This window comes from Brachypodium distachyon, chromosome 3, assembly GCF_000005505.3.
Source record: "Brachypodium distachyon strain Bd21 chromosome 3, Brachypodium_distachyon_v3.0, whole genome shotgun sequence".
Taxonomy (NCBI): Eukaryota; Viridiplantae; Streptophyta; class Magnoliopsida; order Poales; family Poaceae; genus Brachypodium; species Brachypodium distachyon.
The window spans coordinates 52,146,915-52,166,705 of record NC_016133.3 but is presented as its reverse complement, the minus strand read 5'-3'; the positions used below and the strand labels follow the sequence as shown (position 1 = coordinate 52,166,705).

Below are 19,791 nucleotides of genomic sequence, written 5' to 3'. Positions count from 1 at the left end.
GCCCAAAAATTGTATGGAGACTTGAACTCCGCCAACATTGTCCTTGCTGCATCCATGAGAGTTCTATTCTTCCTCTCCGCTACACCATTTTGTTGAGACGTATACGCAGCGGAATATTGTCTTTTGATACCCTCATCACTTAAAAACTCAATCAAGGTGTAATTCTTAAACTCGGAGCCATTACCAATCCTAATAGCCATAATCTTTGCATTGTATTGGCGTTGGGCTTCATTGGCAAAGTCGATGACGGTTTGTTGGGTCTCACTCTTGTGCTTCAAGAAATATACCCAAGTGTACCTAGAATAGTCATCAACAATAACCAAACAATATTTCTTATCACCAATACTATCATAAGTAGAAGGACCGAAGAGATCCATGTGAAGGAGCTCCAAGGGCCTTGTTGAAGTGATAATTGTCTTGTGGTGATGTGCCTTCTCATGTAACTTCCCTTCAATACAAGCACTACACACACGGTCTTTATTAAATGAAACATTGGTTATTCCTATCACATGCTCACCTTTGAGGAGACTTTGCAAAGATCTCATATTGACATGGGCTAGACGGCTATGCCATAGCCAACCCACATCAACTTTAGCCATTAGACATGTTTCTTCTCTAATGGGTTTCTTACCGAAATCTACCACATAAAGACCATTTTCCACATATCCAACAAAGGCTACTTTAAGAGTCTTACTCCACAAAAAGGTTACACAAGTTGTGCCAAAGAAGGAATAAAAACCCATACGTGCAAGTTGAAGTACCGAAAGTAAATTGTATGAAAGAGACTCAATAAGCATGACATTCTCAATGGATGTATCCGAAGAGATGACAACCTTGCCTAGTCCCAATACCGTTGATTATGAAGAATTTCCAAATGTAACTTGTTTGGACCTTGATGTACTCATTTTGGCGTCCACAAGCAATTCTTTGCTCCCGATCATATGATTAGTGCATCCACTATCCACTATCCATGAAGATCCATCGGAAGCATCCTCCTACAAGTTTGGTTTTAGGTACCCATATTTGAATGGGTCCATTAGCGTTAGCAACAAGGGTCTTAGGAACCCAAATAAACCAATGAACATATTCATAAGGAGAACCAACAAATTTGGCATAAACATGCCCATCATTAGTACGACAACACATGAGGGATTGAAATCCCCGGCACTATTATCATAGGTGGCCTTGCCACCTTTCTTGTTCTTTGGCTTCTCCTTGGCCACCTCCCCTTCCTTCACAAAATAAGCATTAGTGTGGGGAGGTGCCTTGGCCTTCTTCTTGTTGTTGCTCTTCTCATTGGGGTTGTATCCAATTCCCTCCAATCCAAAAGCTTTTCTATGATCATTCAAAAGATCATGGAGGTTCTTCTCGCCTTGGAAGCAAGTGGCTAGGCCCTTTTCAAGTTGAGCCTTCAACCTAGCATTCTCCTCAATCATAGATGTATGCTTACAACAAGGGTTAGTTGAAGCATCTTTATCATTAGAAATTAATTCCTTAACAAGAGAATATAGAAGATGATCACAAGATTCTTTGAGAGACTTGTCCTCACTTGTAAAGGACTTGTGATCCTTTCCAAGTTTGTCAAATTCCTCAAGGAGGTTCTTATGACCATTCTCAACTTCACTTATCCTACCCAAGTGCTCATTAGCAAGGGAAATAGCATGATCATAAGAATCTTTAATTTTAGCATGTTCCTTAGAAAGTGACTCCTCAATTGCTTCCCTCTTTGTTTGTCTTCCTCAAGAGCTTCATTAAGCTCCGCAATCTCATGAGCGGCAACACACTCAAGTATTACCTTTTCATCCATGAGCTCATCATGTTCTTCAATAATAGTTTGAGCTTCACCAAGTTTTTCCAAGGGGTCCTCAAACCTCTTTTTGGTCTCACCTTCCAATCTTGCCATGAAGATCTCGAACTCATTCATGCTATGCTCAACAACACTACTCTCCTCCACACAATCAAATAGAGATAAACTCTTAGGAATGACATGTTTGGTGGGAGGAGAGATTACCGAAGAGGTCTTGGCCATAAGGCACTTGGGTGAGCGGTTCTTGTTCTCATTGGGCGAGTCGAAGAGAGATGGAAGTGAAGGAGCAATGGCAATGTTCGCCCTCTCCGTGGACTCTTCATCATCATCATCATCTTCCTCACCCGAAGTATATTCTTCTTGAACAAGAAGCATTCTTGGTTGCCTCTTCTTCGTTGGCTTCTTGTGGAAGGAGGGCTTGGTCTTCCCCTTAAGTATAAGGCGTCCACCATTCTCCTCTCTCTTCTCATAAATACACTCTGCAATGAAATGGTCATTGTTACCACAATTATAACATTTACGAGATCTTTGACCTTTGGGCTTGGAGCTTGAAGCTCCCTTGTTGTTGTAGAAGTTGTTGGGGTTGAAGGTGTTGGTCTTAACAAACTTCTTGTTCTTCCAAAAGGCTTGAGCCGCAAGAACCATGTGGTCACTAAACTCATAGTTGCAATTTTCTTCCATGATCTCAACCTCTTCTTGGGTGCTTCACATGGAGTTGAGGTGGGAGTCACGTTGGCCTTCAATGCAAGGATTGAGCTTTGTGAGAGAAACTTGGCTCAAATGAGATTGTTCTCGGAGGTCTTCTTGAGAATATCCATAGCTACAAATTCTCCCGTTACTTGACTTGGAGTCAAGCTATAGTAGTCCGTTCTTTGCCTAATCATTGCGGCATGAACCTCTCGGTGTGGGGAAATGGCTTCTATGAATAGACGCTTGAGCCATTCATCATTGATGTCACGACTTCCATGGTACTTCATTTTGGCTCCAAGAGTGATGACTCTCCTATATAGCTCATCCGGAACCTCTCCATCCTTCATGAAGAAATTTTTGCATTCGTTGGTGACCACTTCAAACTTTGACTTCCTAACACTCTCATTGTTGTCAAAGTGGTCACCAATGAGCTTCCAAGCATCTCTAGAGGTATCAACACTACGGACAAATGTTCTATACTCCAAGGGTAGAGCTTTTAGGAGTATTCCAATGGCATGCTCATTGAGTTGATTGTCCACATACTCTCTTGGTGACAAGTTCTTTGGATCATGAACACAGTAGCCTCTTCAACAATTCTCCACAACTCCGTTGATGTGCTCTTGAAGTGAGTTCTCATGGAATGAAACCAATCAACGTAATTAGTAGAGGTTAGCATGGGGGGTTCACCTTGATTATACATAGGTGGCAAATTATGGTGGCGATGATTATATTGAGGTGGTGGAGCCACCTCGCTATACAACCCATAGCCACCCCTACCTTGGGATTTGGTAACACTCTCTTCGATAGCCTTAGCCTTGTTACGAGTTTCGGCATCCGAATCTTCCTTAGTCAAATCCACCGCACTTGGTGGCTTGGCATAGAAAGGCTCGGTAGAAGAAGAAGAGGCTTTGTTAGGTAGGTGCTCACTAATCTTTTTGTCCACACTATCTAGAATAACTTTTTGCATGCTATCCAAAAGCCATTTGATGGATTTAAAAGTTAGTGGAGCATTATCATTTATCACCTCGGTTTCTCGGGGTTTCACCGTGGGTTCCCCATCATCGTCGGCCATACTCTTAAGAGCAGTAAAGCCCTAATTAAGAGACGAGGCTCTGATACCAATTGAAAGATCGGTATGGTCGACTAGAGGGGGGGTGAATAGGAGACTAACAAATTTTAGCTTTTCTTGAAAGATACAAACACTTAATTCTAGGGCTTTCTAGATTCTCTAAAGTGAATGCAACCCTAGAATGAAATGCAATAGCCGAAGCAACAGTAGATAGCAAGAATGTAAAGGGTAAATGATACCACACGTGGAGACGAAGATTTCACCGGAGTTCCACCTATTGGCATCGGTGTACGTCTCCGTTTGGAGGAGTGCTCTACCACAAAGGTATAGACGCCACGAAGGCTCACTCTATTCTCCAACTCACCACACCACAAAGGTGGGATGAGCTCTCACACCACCAGAAAGGTGAGGTGAGTTCCACTAATGGCTTCCTTGAGGGAGAACGCCGAACCCTTACAAACTTGACCGGGGCAAACTCCACAACTCAATAGGAGGCTCCCAATCCAAGCCTCAAGCTCCTCACACACCAAGGGAGAGCTCGAGATGACCGCTTCCGTCTAGGGTTCCCAACAACCCAAGAGAAACGAAACCCACAAAGAAAATAAGGGGAATCAACTTTTTGACTTGGTGAAACCCTAGAGCAAGATCTTCTCCTCCAATACTCAAAGAATCAAGAGATATGAGTGGCTAGGGAGGGAGATCTTGAAGATTTAAGCTTGAGGTGTTCTTGAGATGAGTTGGGGTGTTCTTAGCTGCTTGCTTGGTTCTTTGGCTCGTTGGGGACGAAGGGGTATATAAGTGGGTTCCCAAAAATATTCACCGGAAGTTCCACAAATTCCTCCGGGACTAACAGAAAGCACCCGGAGGTTCGGGTGGAAGTTCACCCGGAACTTCCGCCGCCTGGAATCCTCAAATGCCAGAAACACCTTCTGAAAACAGTTTTCGACTCACACCTTTTTGGGTAGGCTTTTTAGTGGGTGCAATTTGGTGTAGATGTGTACATAAAATTGATTCACCCGTTACCTTCCCTTGTGAATCCCCTCTTAATAGTACGGATGTCCTAAGACTCAAAACAACCGAAAAACCCGCTAAACACCGCTACGCTTCTTTCCTTTTTAGGGGTCCACAAATCATCTTGTGTCGAGTTCTTTATAAAACCCGAAATACTTAGCACAAGATAAGATAACAAAACACGTTGTCATCACCACCAAAACTATTTAGGAGAGAAATGCCCTTTCAACAAAGTTGCCACACCAATTTAAATGCAACTAGAAACACATGTGTTACCTGTACATGCAATAATCTACAACTCTTTCTAAATCTAATCATTCAAAAGATCTATATGAGCAAAAACAAGGAGAAAACACATATATCTAAATTTAGGTTACGTAAAAACCAAATAAAAAAACATTCAAATATATTTCAAAAAAATCATTAAAAAAGTTTAAATTGCATATAGTACATCTAAATTGCATACAAAAAATCTACTGGAAAAAACAAAATATAAATATAAGTGCAATCTGCACGGGTCACTCCGCTAGTTATAGAGAGAGAGAGAGAGAGAGAGTATTCAACTCTCTCAGGCATTGGTTCAAAACACTTTAGTTGTTGATCTATTTTCTGGACACTTAGCCCCCTAAATTAACAAAACCAAATAAAACCTTAAACGTGGATGACACGTTATTGTCAAGGCAAAACCCATCCTCCAACATCTTTTGGATCTCTTTTATTTTTTACTTATACGGATTCTTACTAAGTCTTACGATTGGAATTTCACATGGAAAGTGAGTTAAAAGCGAAAATAACTATTTGACTTGTTTGTTAAATAGTCAACATGCTACTTTCTTAAGTGCCAAACCAATGTAAATATATATCACGTTGACAAAAGCACCCCTAACCTAATTTTGACAGCGTGTTAATGTGACAATGCGGGGAAGGAGAGAGTTTGGAAGAGACTAGGGATGGAAAATTGTTTTTTAACCCCAAACTATTGTCTGATAGGTGATAGGTGATGCGAAATACATGTGGAAATCGTGAGAAATGTTTATTCACATCTTTCATTCATAGAAATTCATAGAGCTAGCTAAGGAAAAAAAACATAAATTATGATGAACCATAGAGATCATCACTAGCAAACAATCCCCTGTGAAAACCAACTCATGCCCCCTATGTTACTCCCTCTGTTTCTGATTGATTGGCGCCGGCAATATTACAAATAAAAAACTTTGCCATTTCCCGAAATCCACCCGCAATCCACGTCCTATCGGAACTTTTGCGGAAAAAACCCTGTTGTTTTTCGAAATCAACCCGTAGTCCACGTTCAACTGAAGATGTGTAATGCGGGTTGATTTCATAAATTAACATGTTTTTCTTTTTGCAAAATTGCCGGCACGAATCAATTGGAAATGGAGGGAGTAGTAAAGTGGTGAAGTTGATCTTTCAATTCTCATGCTCAATCTCTATTGAACCATCATTCACACCAATTAAACAAATAATTCAAGAGCTCGTGCTCTTTAAACTTTGATTTCCTTTTTCTAATTCTCTCCTACCAAAAGACCGCGAGGGAATTAAATATATATACCGTCTCATATTAAGAGTGATTCAAATTTGCTCAAATATGAATGTATCTATATCAAAAAACATCTAAATACATGTAATATTTTGTTACTTAATATGGGAGCTCCGAGGAATTACTCACTTTAGGACAGAGGTAATCACCGCAGACGTCACCGTCCACTTCGGTGAGACGCAAAGCCAACGTATCGCTGATTGGTCTTCATTTTCAAAAGTTTCTCCGGCCCCGCATGAAAAACTCGCTCGCTGCCTTGGCGGTATCACCGAAGGAAACTCGCTCACAACTCATGAAATAACCTCTGCTATGTCCTTTTATAAACAAAGCTCAAGTTGAGCAATTAGTCCAATTATGCGTCGATGGCAGCTTGGATGAGATCAGGTGATAAACTAAAACTGGCCTATCACCACATGGCCCTAACATGTAGAATTATGGATATTGAAGAGGGAGCATATATTTCTAATCTTTCTTGTAGCATCATCATGTCTATTTTCTTCTAACACTCAAGATCCTCTTCTCGACTTCTCCCTCTCCTCGGTCACCAACCTTCCCGAACACGTACTCCACTGCATCTATAAAGTCTTTAAAATTCCCCAGATCAATCTTCTTCCGTCCATTTCTCATCGAACGGATCAAGTCACTCTTAAACAGCGAAGACCCAATGGCAGCCGACCACCAACGGAATCTGATCTCGCTGTCGAGTGCAGTGGGTCCCGATGCACAGTGGCACACGGGGCATCCAACCAAGCGACAAGATCCCGTATCATATCATCTCCTCCCTGCTACCAAGCTCCAACAAAGTCAAGAGAACCTCTCCTCATCTCCTTCCCCTGCTTCTCCCACGAGCCACGACCATGGCGGTGTCCATGGCGATTTCCAAAGCTCTGACCGCGGGGCGTCCCAACCATTTGCGACACCGCCTTGCGGTGACGACGAGCTCCCAGCAGGCGCCACCGCTGCGGCTGCCTCTTCTCCCTCGCGGACCAAGCCTCACGCTCGCTTCGCGCCCGCGGATGCTGCCGGCGAGACCCAGGATGTCGTCGAGCGAATCGGACCTGTCCCCGACGCCGCCTTCGGAGCGCACCATGACGGCCTGGGACCTTGCCAGCCTCTGGATCGGCCTCGTCGTCGGCGTGCCGTCCTACTACCTCGCCGGCAGCCTCGTGGACCTCGGCATGTCGGCGCTCCAGGGCGTCGCCACGGTGGCTCTCGCCAACGCCGTCGTCCTGGTCTGCCTCGTGCTCACGGCCGCGCCGGCGGTCACGCACGGGCTGCCGTTCCCGGTGCTCGCGCGCGCCACGTTCGGCGTGCGCGGCGCGCACGTCCCGGCCGTCATCCGCGCGCTCGTCGGCTGCGGGTGGTTCGGCATCGAGTCCTGGATCGGAGGCCGCGCCGTGTTCCTCCTCCTTCCCTCCAGCCTCAAGTCGTACGCGCCGCTGCTTAAGCCGGTGCCCGGCCTGGGCGCGGCGCCGCTGGAGTTCGCGTGCTTCCTGGCCTTCTGGGCCGCGCAGCTCGCCGTCATCATGAACGGCATGGAAGGCATCCGCAAGCTGGAGAGGTACTCGGCGCCGGTGCTCATCGTGCTCACCTCCGCGCTGCTCGCCTGGGCCTACGTCTCCGCCGGCGGCTTCGGGCGCGTCCTCTCGCTGCCGCCCAGGCTGACGGGCGCCGAGTTCTGGAAGGTCTTCTTCCCGGCGCTCACCGCCAACGTTGGCTTCTGGGCCACGGTGGCCATCAACATCCCGGACTTTGCCCGGTACGCCCGGAGCCAGGCGGACCAGGTGCTCGGCCAGGCAGGGCTGCCGGTGTTCATGGGCATGTTCACCTTCGCGGGGCTCGCCGTGACCTCCTCCACGGAGGCCATCTTCGGCCACGTCATCTCCGACCCGATCGAGCTCCTCGGCCGCATCGGCGGCCCGGCGACCACGGTGCTCGCCATCTTCGGCATCAGCCTCGCGACCATCACGACCAACATCGCCGCCAACGTCGTCGCGCCTGCCAACGCGTTCGTCAGCATGAGCCCGCGGAGGTTCACCTTCGCGCAGGGGGCGCTCATCACCGCGTTGCTTGGCATCGCCTGCCAGCCATGGCGGCTGCTCAGCTCCAGCGAGAGCTTCGTCTACACCTGGCTGCTCGGCTACTCGGCGCTCATGGGGCCCATAGGAGGCGTCGTCCTCGCCGACCACTACATCGTGAGGCGCACCGCTTTGGACGTGGACGCTCTGTACTCGGAGGCCAGGGAGAGCCCTTACTATTTCCAGGGCGGTTTCAACGTTGCCGCGATGGTGGCAATGGCGGCCGGAGTTGCGCCGATCGTGCCAGGATTTCTGCACAAAGTCGGGGTTCTGCCGAATGTCTCCAAGGCATTTGTCTCGGCCTACAACAACGCCTGGTTTGTCAGTTTTTTCGTCGCCGGCGCCGTGTACTGTCTGCTCTGTCGCCGGAGAGGCGGTGAAGTGAAATACCGAAACAGTTGATACTAGTGGACTTGCAAAACCTGTTGATTTCAGTCCGTTTGAGTTTGGGAATAAATACTTGTGATATAAAGTGGGTTTCAGACTGACAAGCTGAAAAAACAAGACATAACATATTGCCAGTCCTTATAAAAAAAACACTCACTGGTATTATTTTTAAAATAAGAAATCCCCACATGCATCTTGTAAAGTATACATGCACCTCGTAAAGTATGCATTATACAAACTGTGCTGCGATGAGTGGCTGAGAATAAGGTTCTCAATTTAGATTGAATGTTGAGCTTTCACCCTTATTTTGGGTAAAGCACCTTCCAATGGAATTTTAACTACACAGATCCACTTCGCAACAAAGGTTAGCTTAACTCGAAACACAAATTTTCTGGGGAAACAGGACAGGAAGCTCTAGCCATGAAAACGACCACCCTCAATTGTATCACTAGTATTTCTCAGTTACCATGCCTCAATGTTGGCTCGCATAATTTGGGGTAGAAGGGTCAGGAAATATACAAATAACAGTGCTGGTATTCATAAGTTAAAGATTAATTGACATTTGTGCTACATATTACTAGCTGTTGGATCAAATGGACAGATGATATCACCCATGATAGCAAACCTCGCCTACAGCTTGCATATGCAGTTGGACAGCTATGACCATGTTCAACGAGTCCTGGTTTTGATCATCTTCCCTCTAGATGCCTTCTTCTCCATCTTCTCCCTTTTCTTGCGGGACTTCTCATCTTCAACTTCACCCTGCAAACCACATGTACGATACTTGTGGGTCATTTCCAGATATCCCCGAATAATGATAATGTGGTAACATTGATAATCAGTCTATTTTTACCTCAGAACCACCACCGAAAAATGTTCCTCTCAACAGACCAAAAACCTTGTATCCACCAAAAGCTGGAATCTGCAGGTCAACAACAAGTAGTTAGAAACTTAAAATATTGGGTAAACCTCTTGGTAGTTTTTAAGACTCACGAGTGTAGGGTAGCTACTAGCTACTATATTTGAAAATACATTATTTTCCACTCAAAAATTATAGACATCATGTTATCAGTTATCACAAGTAAACTTGCAAAATTTGAACCAATAATATAACTGGGCACATCATGCACAAAAATAAATTTGTACAATCCAAATGGAGTGCTATTCTTCAAGCTGAACCAATTTATTATTTTTACAGGGTATACGGTCATGTTTTATCCAAATTCTGCAAATATACATGTCATAGCATCTGCATATACATGATCATTTTTTGCCTCTATAACACAATTTTGGGGTCGACAAACGCATTTCAAATATAGGTGAAAAAACACCAGGGTGGAAAAGGTCTACTTTGGTAGCTAGGAAAGAAGTATCTTCGGCTGGAGAATCGAACACTAGTTAAGGAGATAATGAGTACTACCACAATACCCATGTGTTACTACAGACTACAGAGTAGACTACACATTTAAACGGAAAGTTGTGTTATCATCTACTCCCTCCTTGTCACGAAGGTTGGCGTATTTGGTTTTATTAAGACAATGTTTTGACCAGTAATTCTTTGTCAAAGTCTTGTCTGAACGAAACCAAATACGCCAATAAGGAGGGAGTATTATATTAGATCGTATTTGTGCAAATCTCTTTGATTTATGACAATAAACAAGTGATGTAGTTTGAAGGTGTTACGGACCGCCGCCACCAATTGGGGATACGCTCGTCACTCGGGGTACCGATGGATCGTACAATCAGATTTGCCCATGTTCAGGCCCCCTTGGATTGGGTAATAGCCCTACTTCTGCCTCGATTGTATGTTATGGGAATCATAGAGTAGAATAGCATTTATAATGTGGGGGCTACCCGATGTGTCGTGGGGACTCGGCAGGTTAAGTTTGTGTATACTGTAGGCTTCTGGAATCCTTCGATTCCTCTACCCCCTTTGCAGACCCCTGGACAACCTTATATATGCGCAGTATGGCTGTTGCTCCTTTGTGTCCGAGTACAACTCCATGATGCGCCGGCCAGGTTTCCTGGTTTCTACAAGAGAAACCTGTGTGACTCCTTTCCAAGTATCTCAGAAGGTTTCCTTCAGGACCCCGGGGTACCTCCGACTAGGTCAGTGGATCCCTATATAGGCCCGGCCTAGGGCCCATGTACTCATGGGCCCACCAGGCCAAGTTACAGGGCACATACTGTATATTTATACGTTGCAATAACTATTCTGCAACAGAGAGTAATAGGCAGTGTAACTTGGACGCAATGATGCAGAACAACACCACATAGCTCCATTTTGTAAGATGTATACTGCATGAAAAGCAGGTTTATATACCCTGGACGAAATATGTTGTTTGTTAAAGAAGGCACCCTAGTAATTTCAGCAGGACAATAATGAAAAGTAATTGTGATGGTTAACAGGAATACAGTATGAAGTCACAAGTGGTTTGTGCATCTTACCACTACATATGTCCACCAAAATTTTCCAGAAATAATAGACGCCAGCTGCACAAAGACTGTGATGTATATCACGTCTTCTAAATATCTGCAAAAGGAAGCAAAAACAGCTTGCAATTCTATCATAAGAAAAGAAAAAAGGAGTACCACACATACAAGTTCATATAATCCATTAGTGAAAATAACATTTATCATTTTTTTGGTTTTTACTATAATAATTTTCACAACATTTCGTGTTCCTGGCTTTATTTCAGTTAGAATGTACATTTCGCATTAGCTGTAGACTGTTCCTAAGGAAGCGGAGAGCTATGGACTATGCAGGCCTTCATACAGATGCATGCCTCAACTCAAAGTTAAAGACTAATTGCAAGAAAAAAATCAATGATTCATCAGCAAGTTAAATACAAAAAGCTAACAACTACACTGTGCAGGTAGTTCCTTACTCGCTAATCCCACCAGTGCTCATGTCATAACCAGCATTCAGCAGTTCAGGTTTATCTTCTTTTCTATCAGATTCAGAGTATTCTGGCTTTGTCATACTGGCAAGTTGCTTGTATGAAAGAAAATATGCAGCAGATGTCACCACAAGGCCAAACCAGTGCTTCCAGGTGAAAGATGAATGCATTATAGCCATCCTCACTACCATGTAAATAACCTGCAAAGAAGAAAAGTTAACATGAACTAGTCCTCAAACTCAAAATAGCCAGCTCCATCATATGGCCCAACAAAAATATAGTACTCCCTCCGTCCCGAAATAAGTGACGTAGATTTGTATAGATTCTAATACAAATCCACGTCACTTTTTTTGGGACTGAGGGAGTATAATAAGATGATGGCATACTTTCAGAAATACCCCCTGATACTCTTACATGAACTCCAATTCGACAAGCGATTACAGAAAACCAAAAAACAGTGCAAGTGTTTCCACAAACAAAACCATCAGCAGAGCGCTCCTTCCTCCCGCAATCCCGCTAGCATATGCTTCTTCTCTACCTACACCCCAATCCCCCACACCAAACCCTGACATGGAAGGTTCAATCCTACGCCTTCCAACAAAAGAGGGTGGAACATACACGAGCGACTACTACAGAGCCCAGGCGACTACTCCAGACAAGACAAGCTAATCCTGTTCTAGGCTTCACCAAAATCACTACAGCAAGCTCAAAATCACACAAACTCCACCAAATACAAAGGGTTGGGCAGGAAGAACTACGAACGTCCCCAAGTAATTCACGGATCTGAGGGACGGAAAGAAGAATCAGAGGGGACCGCTTACGTTGGATGCAAGGATGAGGTTCCAGAGGAGGTCCATGCGCTTCTTGTTCTTCTCCACAATCTTCTTAGCTCCCTGGTTCGCCATGGGCGCACTACGCGAGATCCTCCCCTCTCTGGACTCCTTCGTTTGGGATTTCTCTCTCCCCCTCCCCGTACGAGTCAGTACTTGAGAACTAGGCTTCTTGCCTCATTGGGCCTTTCGTCCCTACTTTAAGGCCCATAAGACCAGATGGCCCAGCACCAAAAGCATTTAAATACAGTACACACCTGCCATCCCCTGCATCCGTCCCCATCCCCTGCATCCCGTGCCATCCCACGACGCCACGCGCCGTGAGCCCGTAACTGCCACCACCGTGCGCGCGCGAGAGAGAAAGAGCTTTGCGAGAGACAGACAGAGAGAGCAGGATGGCGCAGCTTTGGGCCGTGTTCTTGGCCGTAGGGTCTCTCGCCATCGGCATGCTCGGGGTGCTCGGCGTCTGGCTCTGCTACCTGTTCCAGGCCGTGGCCATGGGACCGCCTCCCGCCCCGCCTCCCTTGGCGCCGGAGCCGCGCGACGACGACGACGACAACGACAAGAACGGGCTATCGAAGGCGGAGCTGACGCAGCTGGGCGGGGTCGTCCTGGCTGAGGCCGCGGCCGGCGAGGAGGAGGCGCTCTGCCCGATCTGCCTCGACGCCATGGAACCCGGCCGCGCCGTGCGCGTCCTCCCCGCCTGCAACCGCGCCTTCCACCAGGACTGCGTCGACCGGTGGCTGGCCATCTCGCCGCGCTGCCCTGTGTGCAACATCTGGGCCACGCCGCAGTCGCCACGGGCCTCGCCGGCGGCGACCAAGACTGCCCTGGGGTGTTGACATGGGAGCGGCGGGCGCGAGCGTTCTTGACGATTCTGGGTTTGCTCTGAACTTCTGATCAAGAAGCGTTCTTGACAATCTCTAGTTAGCTTTCTTGGCTCCGGGGAGCGGTTCTTGGTGAGTCCTTGTTCATGGGTTGTCTAGAGGATTCTAGGACGGGACTGCATGAAATTACCTCCATTAATTGTAGAATTCTTGTTAGTTGTTAGAAATCAGTAGGTTTTGCAGATTTGGGTCCTTTTTTCTGGTAGGATCATCACATTTGGCCCGATTTGGACTAGTTGATGAACGAGCAAATACTAAATGCTGTGAAGATAACGAATTATGCTGTGGGATAGCATATTAATCCTATTAATCAGACGTTTTCCAATTCTGATTTTGTCAATTTGATTCTCTCTTTGAGCTATCAATGAGCAAACATTGAAAGCCTGTACCTGTAAACCTGTAATTGTAAACCCATTATAAAACGGAAGAGATTTGTAAACTTTGCAATGCGGAGGTTTGATGCATTCATGGTTCTTTAATAAGATTTGCAGTACTGGTTTGATGCATTCATGGTTCTTTAATGAGTTCGACAGTTATGTTGCTCCACAGTTAACTACTTTGGTCTTAAATCCAAATCAAACGCTTCAAAGTTAGATTCATGTTTCCTGTTCCTTGGCATGTTGGTCATCTTGTGATTTGTGAGTACTGGCAGAGCTTGAAGCTTAAAGTTGCTTCACGCCGTTGATATGCACCCTTCTGTTTGTCTTTTGCCCTTCCATACATGATACATGTCTTCTTCTTTTTTCGGTTCATTTTGAGCATCAACTTATGTGATTTGTTAGATACTCCTATAAGGTAAGATATGCTTCAGATTTCAGTTTACTTATGCGAACGAGTGACTTGCGCTCATCAGCTCTAAGAACGCATGCTTTTACCATGTTCCATGGTTCTGAACTTCACGTTGCGGTGTTACCTGTCCTTCCATGCCATTCTTTCAGTCTAACCAGCCAATCTAGTGCCAATGTTGTTATACTAAATTCATAGGTTGTAGCTCACCTAAATGGACACTAGTTCAGTTCAAGTGTTACTAGTGTGATATGCGGTATAGCATTTTGGTTGATCACCTAAATAGGATTCCTGAGCTAGGTGTGTTACTTCTGTTAAAGGTGCAAAGCATGCAGCCACACTCGTCACCGGCCAGTGTTATTATGCCCGTAGAACTTATTGTTTGTTTCATTGGTACAAGTCAGCATTGGTGGGTCATGGTTTGCATAAAAATGTGATGCAGTGATGGCATGTTTGCATGTTGACAAAAATAGGTAGCAGGGGCTCCTATTTAGATATAGAAGATTCAATTCCCTAAAAAAAGATATAGAAGATTCAATTCCCTAAAAAAAAGATATAGAAGATTCAAGCTAAAAAATGTTCTCTTAATATCTATTTCCAACAATATCTGCTTTTGTATTCGCCTTTTGGGGTTTCCATATCATTTTTTTTTGAAGAAAAAAATGTAATAGCACTCGGTTCCATCCGTTTTTGCTCTGTTTTCAACCCTAGGCTAGAGGCAGAGGTGGAAGATGGAAGGCGTCGTGCTCTAGTATGTGATCTTTAGATTCTTTAGTATGTGATCTTTAGATTCTTTTCCCCTAGAAATTGAATGTGATGGTTTGGCCAAATGTTTCTGAAATTATGATTATATAAATATTTCTGATACAATGGCATAGGTCCCTTTGATTGTTGAGTTTGAGCATGCAACATGAGCATTAAAAATAAGCGAGAAACGAGGTGTAAAATGGGTTAATTCGAAATTGCTGCACGTACGACGAATTTTGTCCGATACCTGTACGACGTCGGCTTCGTGCGCTGCTAGGCTTACCATGCCGAGGCCCAGCCCACATCCAAAGCCCAAACAGCCTCTTTGCCCCCACCAAAATCGGCATCAGAAGCCGAACAGAAATTTCTCCACGACTCCTGATCTCCCATCCACAACTTTCACGCCTCCTCCTCTTCCCTCCAAAACATGGTGGTCCATCTTCACAATCCATCTCTTGCTGATCTGCATATCAATCTGCAGCACTACAGAGAAGTCAGATCGAAAGATCAAACAAAACGAGGTATGTTTGTGTCCTAACAGATACCCTAATTTTTTTTGCATTATTTTGATCCAATCTATAAAAGTTCATACTTTTATAGGATTCGGCTAGCAGCATCTTTGATCTTTTTATTGGCAAATTTAGGTAGGTTATGGAGTCAAATTTGCCTTCGGATGAAGTAGCAGATCAACACAATGGAGTATTTCACGAAGATGATGAAGATGCTTTTATCCTGGAAGAGATTGGGGATTCTTTGGATGGCCAACCTAAGAAGGGGATTATGTTCGATAGCGAGGATGATGCCGTTAGGTTCTACAAAGGTTATGCCAAAACAAAGGGCTTTGGTGTAGTAAGAAGAACTGCTAGACACGGTGATGACAGAAAGCTTAATTATTTTACTCTTGCTTGTAGTAGACAAGGGAAGGCTCAGTACTCATCAAAAAACTCGTATAATCCTAATCCATTGACAAGGATGCAATGTCCAGCAAAGGTTAATTTTGCTTGTCGTGGAGAAAAGTTCTGCATTACTTCGGTTACGCTTGACCACAATCATCCTACAAGTCCAAGCAAATCCAGATTTCTAAGGTCTCATAAGAAACTGGACTTGCATGCCAAGAGAATGCTAGAACTGAATGATCAAGCAGGAATCCGTATGAATAAGAATTTTGGTTCTCTTGTTATGGAAGCTGGCGGCTATGAACAACTCGAATTTGGTGAAAAGGAGTGCAGGAACTATTTGCAAGAGAAGAGAAGGCTGAAGCTTGGTGCCGGAGATGCACATGCTGTTTATCAATATTTTCTCCATATGCAATCAAAAGATCCAGACTTTTTCCATGTTATGGATGTGGTTGAGGATGGACGACTGAGAAATGTCTTTTGGGCAGATGCAAGAAGCAGGGCTACATATGAACCTTATTGGGATGTCATCACATTTGACACCACATACTTGACAAACAAATATAGCATGCCGTTTGCTCCTTTTGTTGGCGTAAATCATCATGGAGAATCAGTTCTATTAGGTTGTGGTCTTTTGTCTAATGAAGACACTGAGACTTTTATTTGGTTATTTAAATCTTGGTTATGTTGTATGTCAAACAAAGCACCTAATGCTATAATCACAGACCAGTGCAAAGCAATGCAGAATGCTATTGAAGAAGTTTTCCCTCAAGCTCGTCATAGATGGTGTATATGGCATATCATGAAAAAGATTCTTGAAAAGCTTAGTGGGTATGAAAAGTATGAGAACATTAAATATACGATGTCAAATGCGGTATATGATTCCTTGACCAAGCATGATTTTGATGAAGCTTGGCTGAAGATGATCAAGAAATATGAGCTTCATGACAATGAATGGCTTGCTAGTTTATATGGCAATAAATATCGATGGGTACCGGCGTATGTAAAAGATACTTTTTGGGCAGGAATGTCTTCAAGACAAAGGAGTGAGAGTGTGAATGCTTTCTTCGATGGCTATGTCAATGCTAGAACAACTCTGAAGCAATTTGTGGAGCAGTACGAGAATGCACTAAGGGACAAGGTGGAGAAAGAAAACAAGGCTGATTCTAAGTCGTTCCAAGAGGTCATTCCATGCATTACTCACTACGACTTCGAGAGGCAATTTCAGGAAACATATACCAATGCAAAATTTAAAGAGTTTCAAGAGCAATTGAGAGGTAAAATCTATTGCTATCCAACCCAAGTGAACAAAGAAGGGTCACTTTTTACATTTAGAGTCAGAGAGGACCGCAAGATTTTTTTTGAAGGAGAGGATGGTGAGATTAAAGACAAAAGGATTATCTCAGAGTTCACTGTCTTGTTCGACCAAGGGGAATGTGATGTGCAGTGTGCTTGTAGGCTTTTTGAATTTCGAGGCATCTTGTGTAGCCACATCCTTTCTGTTCTTGCTCTCATGGAGATCACAGAAGTACCTTCTAGGTATATATTGCAGCGATGGCGAAAGGATTTTAAGCGCAAACACACATTTATTAAATGCTCCTACGATGATATGTTGAATACACCGCTTGTGCAACGCTATGATAATCTGTGCAAGCATTCCCGTGAAGTGGCGGAGAATGGGGCAGAGTCGGATGCATTGTATGCATTGGTGATGGATGGTCTTGGTCAGTTGCAAATAAAGATTGATGCACACCGTGCTAGCCAGGAAGTACAGGAGGAGGATCAAACTAAGAAGCATGAAGAAACAATGTCAAACAAGGAAAAAATCGTACTCAGCCCAATCTCTGCTCACAGCGTAGGTCGCCCTCGTTCAAAGAGAAAGGAATCTAAAGTAGATCAAGTGGTCAAACGATTGAGAGCGAAGAAGCAGTAGGTACCAAAAAGTTTAATTTTTTTTTTGTTATATTATTTCTTGATGTTATAACATGCTAAAGTGAAGAACTATCTTATAGCAAAAGTGCGGCAAGAAATCTAAAAATGGGAAAGACAATAATCTCGGGAGTTCACAGCAAACAAAGGTGATATTTCATTCAGATGTAGCAACTAAATTGTTTGGGCACATTTCATTTTATGAACAAACCTTTTTCGTTAGGGAAATACTCTCTGTGAAGGATATGAGGCTCAAAGTGCTTGTTTCTTTCCAAATGAGTTTCAGGTACTTTGATTTGAGCAGTTGCAATTATACATTACTATACTAATATATGCTATACTCAAGCATTGCTGCTTGTTTCAGGTACTCCAAACAAATGAACCTGCTACACTAATTCAGATCAATTCTTACATTGATATTCTCCAGGTGCTACACTTATGCTATTAGTTATTTATAGTTGATAGAAAGGTTTTATTGATGGCTAATTATGTCATTTAAATTTTTAAGGGAAAGAAAGATGTATTGGATCTTCTATCTGCTACCTTGAACGACTGAGAGAATGCATGCTCCAAAGTACTTCTAAATGGATTGGACAGCCTGATTGATAGCACTGGATGCTAATTTATTTTTATTAATGTAACCGTTGTTTTATATGACTGACATTAGCATGTATGCTACATGGCACTGCACTATGTTTTCTAGTTCAATATATATATGACTGAACGTAATCCAGCACAAACAGATCTTGGTCAGAGATTGAGTGCCAGGGTTGGTCCGAAGGGGAACAGAGCCTAGCCTCACACGCGCAAGGTACCTTAGATTCGTCCTGGGCTTGGGCTTAAATTCGTCATGGGCTTGGTACGGGAACGGGAAACAGACGAAAAGGAGATTAATATGGACGCCACACAGCGTCGTACGCGACGTACGTATAGCAGCGCCGGGGTTAATTCATCTCCGGAGGAGAAGCTGACTTTTATGAACTAAATTTAAGGGCTCTCATACGGTACCCTGTAATCAATACAGGCCGTCCGTTCGTGGAGATCCGGCGGTCCGCAGAGCAATGTACTGCTGGATCAAGCGAGCAGTATAGATCCTTTCGAGGGTAGTTTCGGAACATCATAACTTTTCAGCCCAGCAGGCCCCGCTCCCGGCCTCCCGCACGGCCCACACGGGGTCACGTTTCGTTCCCGCTGCTATTCGTCGGCTCGTCGCTCGCGTACAGCCGCCGCTGCACGCATGCCCGCTAGAGTCCGGCCGTCGCCGACCAGCCCGGTCACCACCGCGCGTTCTGGAACCTGATGAGCCGGTCATGTCATCCATCGCCTCCTGGGCGTTCGACGTCGACATCCCGGCCGTGTGCCCGAATTCGCGTGGCGTCCCTGCTCCAAGGGCAGCAAGATGGTGTGGGAGGACGAGTAGCCGAGGAGGTGCAGAGACCGCTAGCTAGCCTGCAAGAAGACGAGCGAGAAGAGGGGCTTGCCGGCGAGGTCGAGGGCTCGAGGCCTCGAGGGTGGCTGGGGCTGGCGGCCATGGCGAGGCGGACGAGCGGCTCACCGGCGAGGTCGACAAGGGCTGTTACGGCGGCCAGAAGACGACGAGCAGCTCGCCGGTGAGGTCGCGATCGAGGAAGGCGGAGGGCAGCGGCTAGAGGGCGACAACCGTAGAGGCCAAACGAACGGAGGAAATGGGCTGAAGCCCATCAGGAATGCCCGGCCTCTACGAATTAAAAAGAAAAATCATTAACTGCTAATTCTTTTAAACGAGAAATATCTATATTACCCTTTAAGAAATGAACGGCGGATGATTATATACTGTTCGCTCTACCCAGCAGTATAGGGGTACGCTCAAATTTAAAGAGGGGTCTTGTGCATACTGGAGCGGAGTTTCTGAGTCTATACAGGTTAACGGAGGGAGCTGCTATAATATTCCAACACCAGAGCAGCCTTATATCCTAGGTTACGAGGCCAAGGAACTACATATTCTTTTTTCTTGAATGGGAAGGAATTATATATTCATAATCCAAACTCAGACGACATCATTAGGTGATAGAGTTCAGAGTGCCCCGAACGGTACGTACATGTACATCTCCACTAGCAACTTATTTAAACGAGAAGCTGAAAGTTGGAGAATGCATATACAGCGGTTGGTGCAGCCAGAGGTTTTCCATGTCAACACGAAACAATTCCAGTGCCCTTTTCCTTGCAGAAATGCATTG

At 44.8% G+C, this 19,791-nt stretch overlaps 4 protein-coding genes across 4 annotated transcripts; 3 read left to right on the top strand and 1 right to left on the bottom strand.

Moving 5' to 3' along the window:
* Positions 1 to 6,465: 6,465 nt before the first annotated feature.
* On the top strand, positions 6,466 to 8,697 carry LOC100837265 (purine-uracil permease NCS1). The gene has a single exon (XM_003570023.4). It carries the CDS (start codon positions 6,855 to 6,857, stop codon positions 8,613 to 8,615), a length of 1,761 nt encoding a protein of 586 aa, XP_003570071.2. The 5' UTR covers positions 6,466 to 6,854; the 3' UTR covers positions 8,616 to 8,697.
* A 318-nt stretch (positions 8,698 to 9,015) lies between these two features.
* Positions 9,016 to 12,459, bottom strand: LOC100836960 (transmembrane protein 208 homolog). Its single transcript, XM_003570022.4, has 5 exons — positions 12,322 to 12,459; positions 11,489 to 11,700; positions 11,049 to 11,133; positions 9,454 to 9,522; positions 9,016 to 9,362 (listed from the first exon to the last, which is right to left on the bottom strand). Exons 1-5 carry the CDS (start codon positions 12,403 to 12,405, stop codon positions 9,270 to 9,272), a joined length of 543 nt encoding a protein of 180 aa, XP_003570070.1. The 5' UTR covers positions 12,406 to 12,459; the 3' UTR covers positions 9,016 to 9,269.
* A 157-nt stretch (positions 12,460 to 12,616) lies between these two features.
* LOC100845508 (E3 ubiquitin-protein ligase ATL23) lies at positions 12,617 to 13,664 on the top strand. Its single transcript, XM_014900713.2, has one exon. It carries the CDS (start codon positions 12,726 to 12,728, stop codon positions 13,170 to 13,172), a length of 447 nt encoding a protein of 148 aa, XP_014756199.1. The 5' UTR covers positions 12,617 to 12,725; the 3' UTR covers positions 13,173 to 13,664.
* A 1,737-nt stretch (positions 13,665 to 15,401) lies between these two features.
* Positions 15,402 to 18,131, top strand: LOC100844900 (protein FAR1-RELATED SEQUENCE 6). Its single transcript, XM_014900580.2, has 4 exons — positions 15,402 to 17,474; positions 17,799 to 17,861; positions 17,940 to 18,002; positions 18,084 to 18,131. The coding sequence occupies exons 1-4, from the start codon at positions 15,402 to 15,404 to the stop codon at positions 18,129 to 18,131; spliced, it is 2,247 nt and encodes a 748-aa protein (XP_014756066.2).
* The last annotated feature ends 1,660 nt before the right edge of the window (positions 18,132 to 19,791 follow it).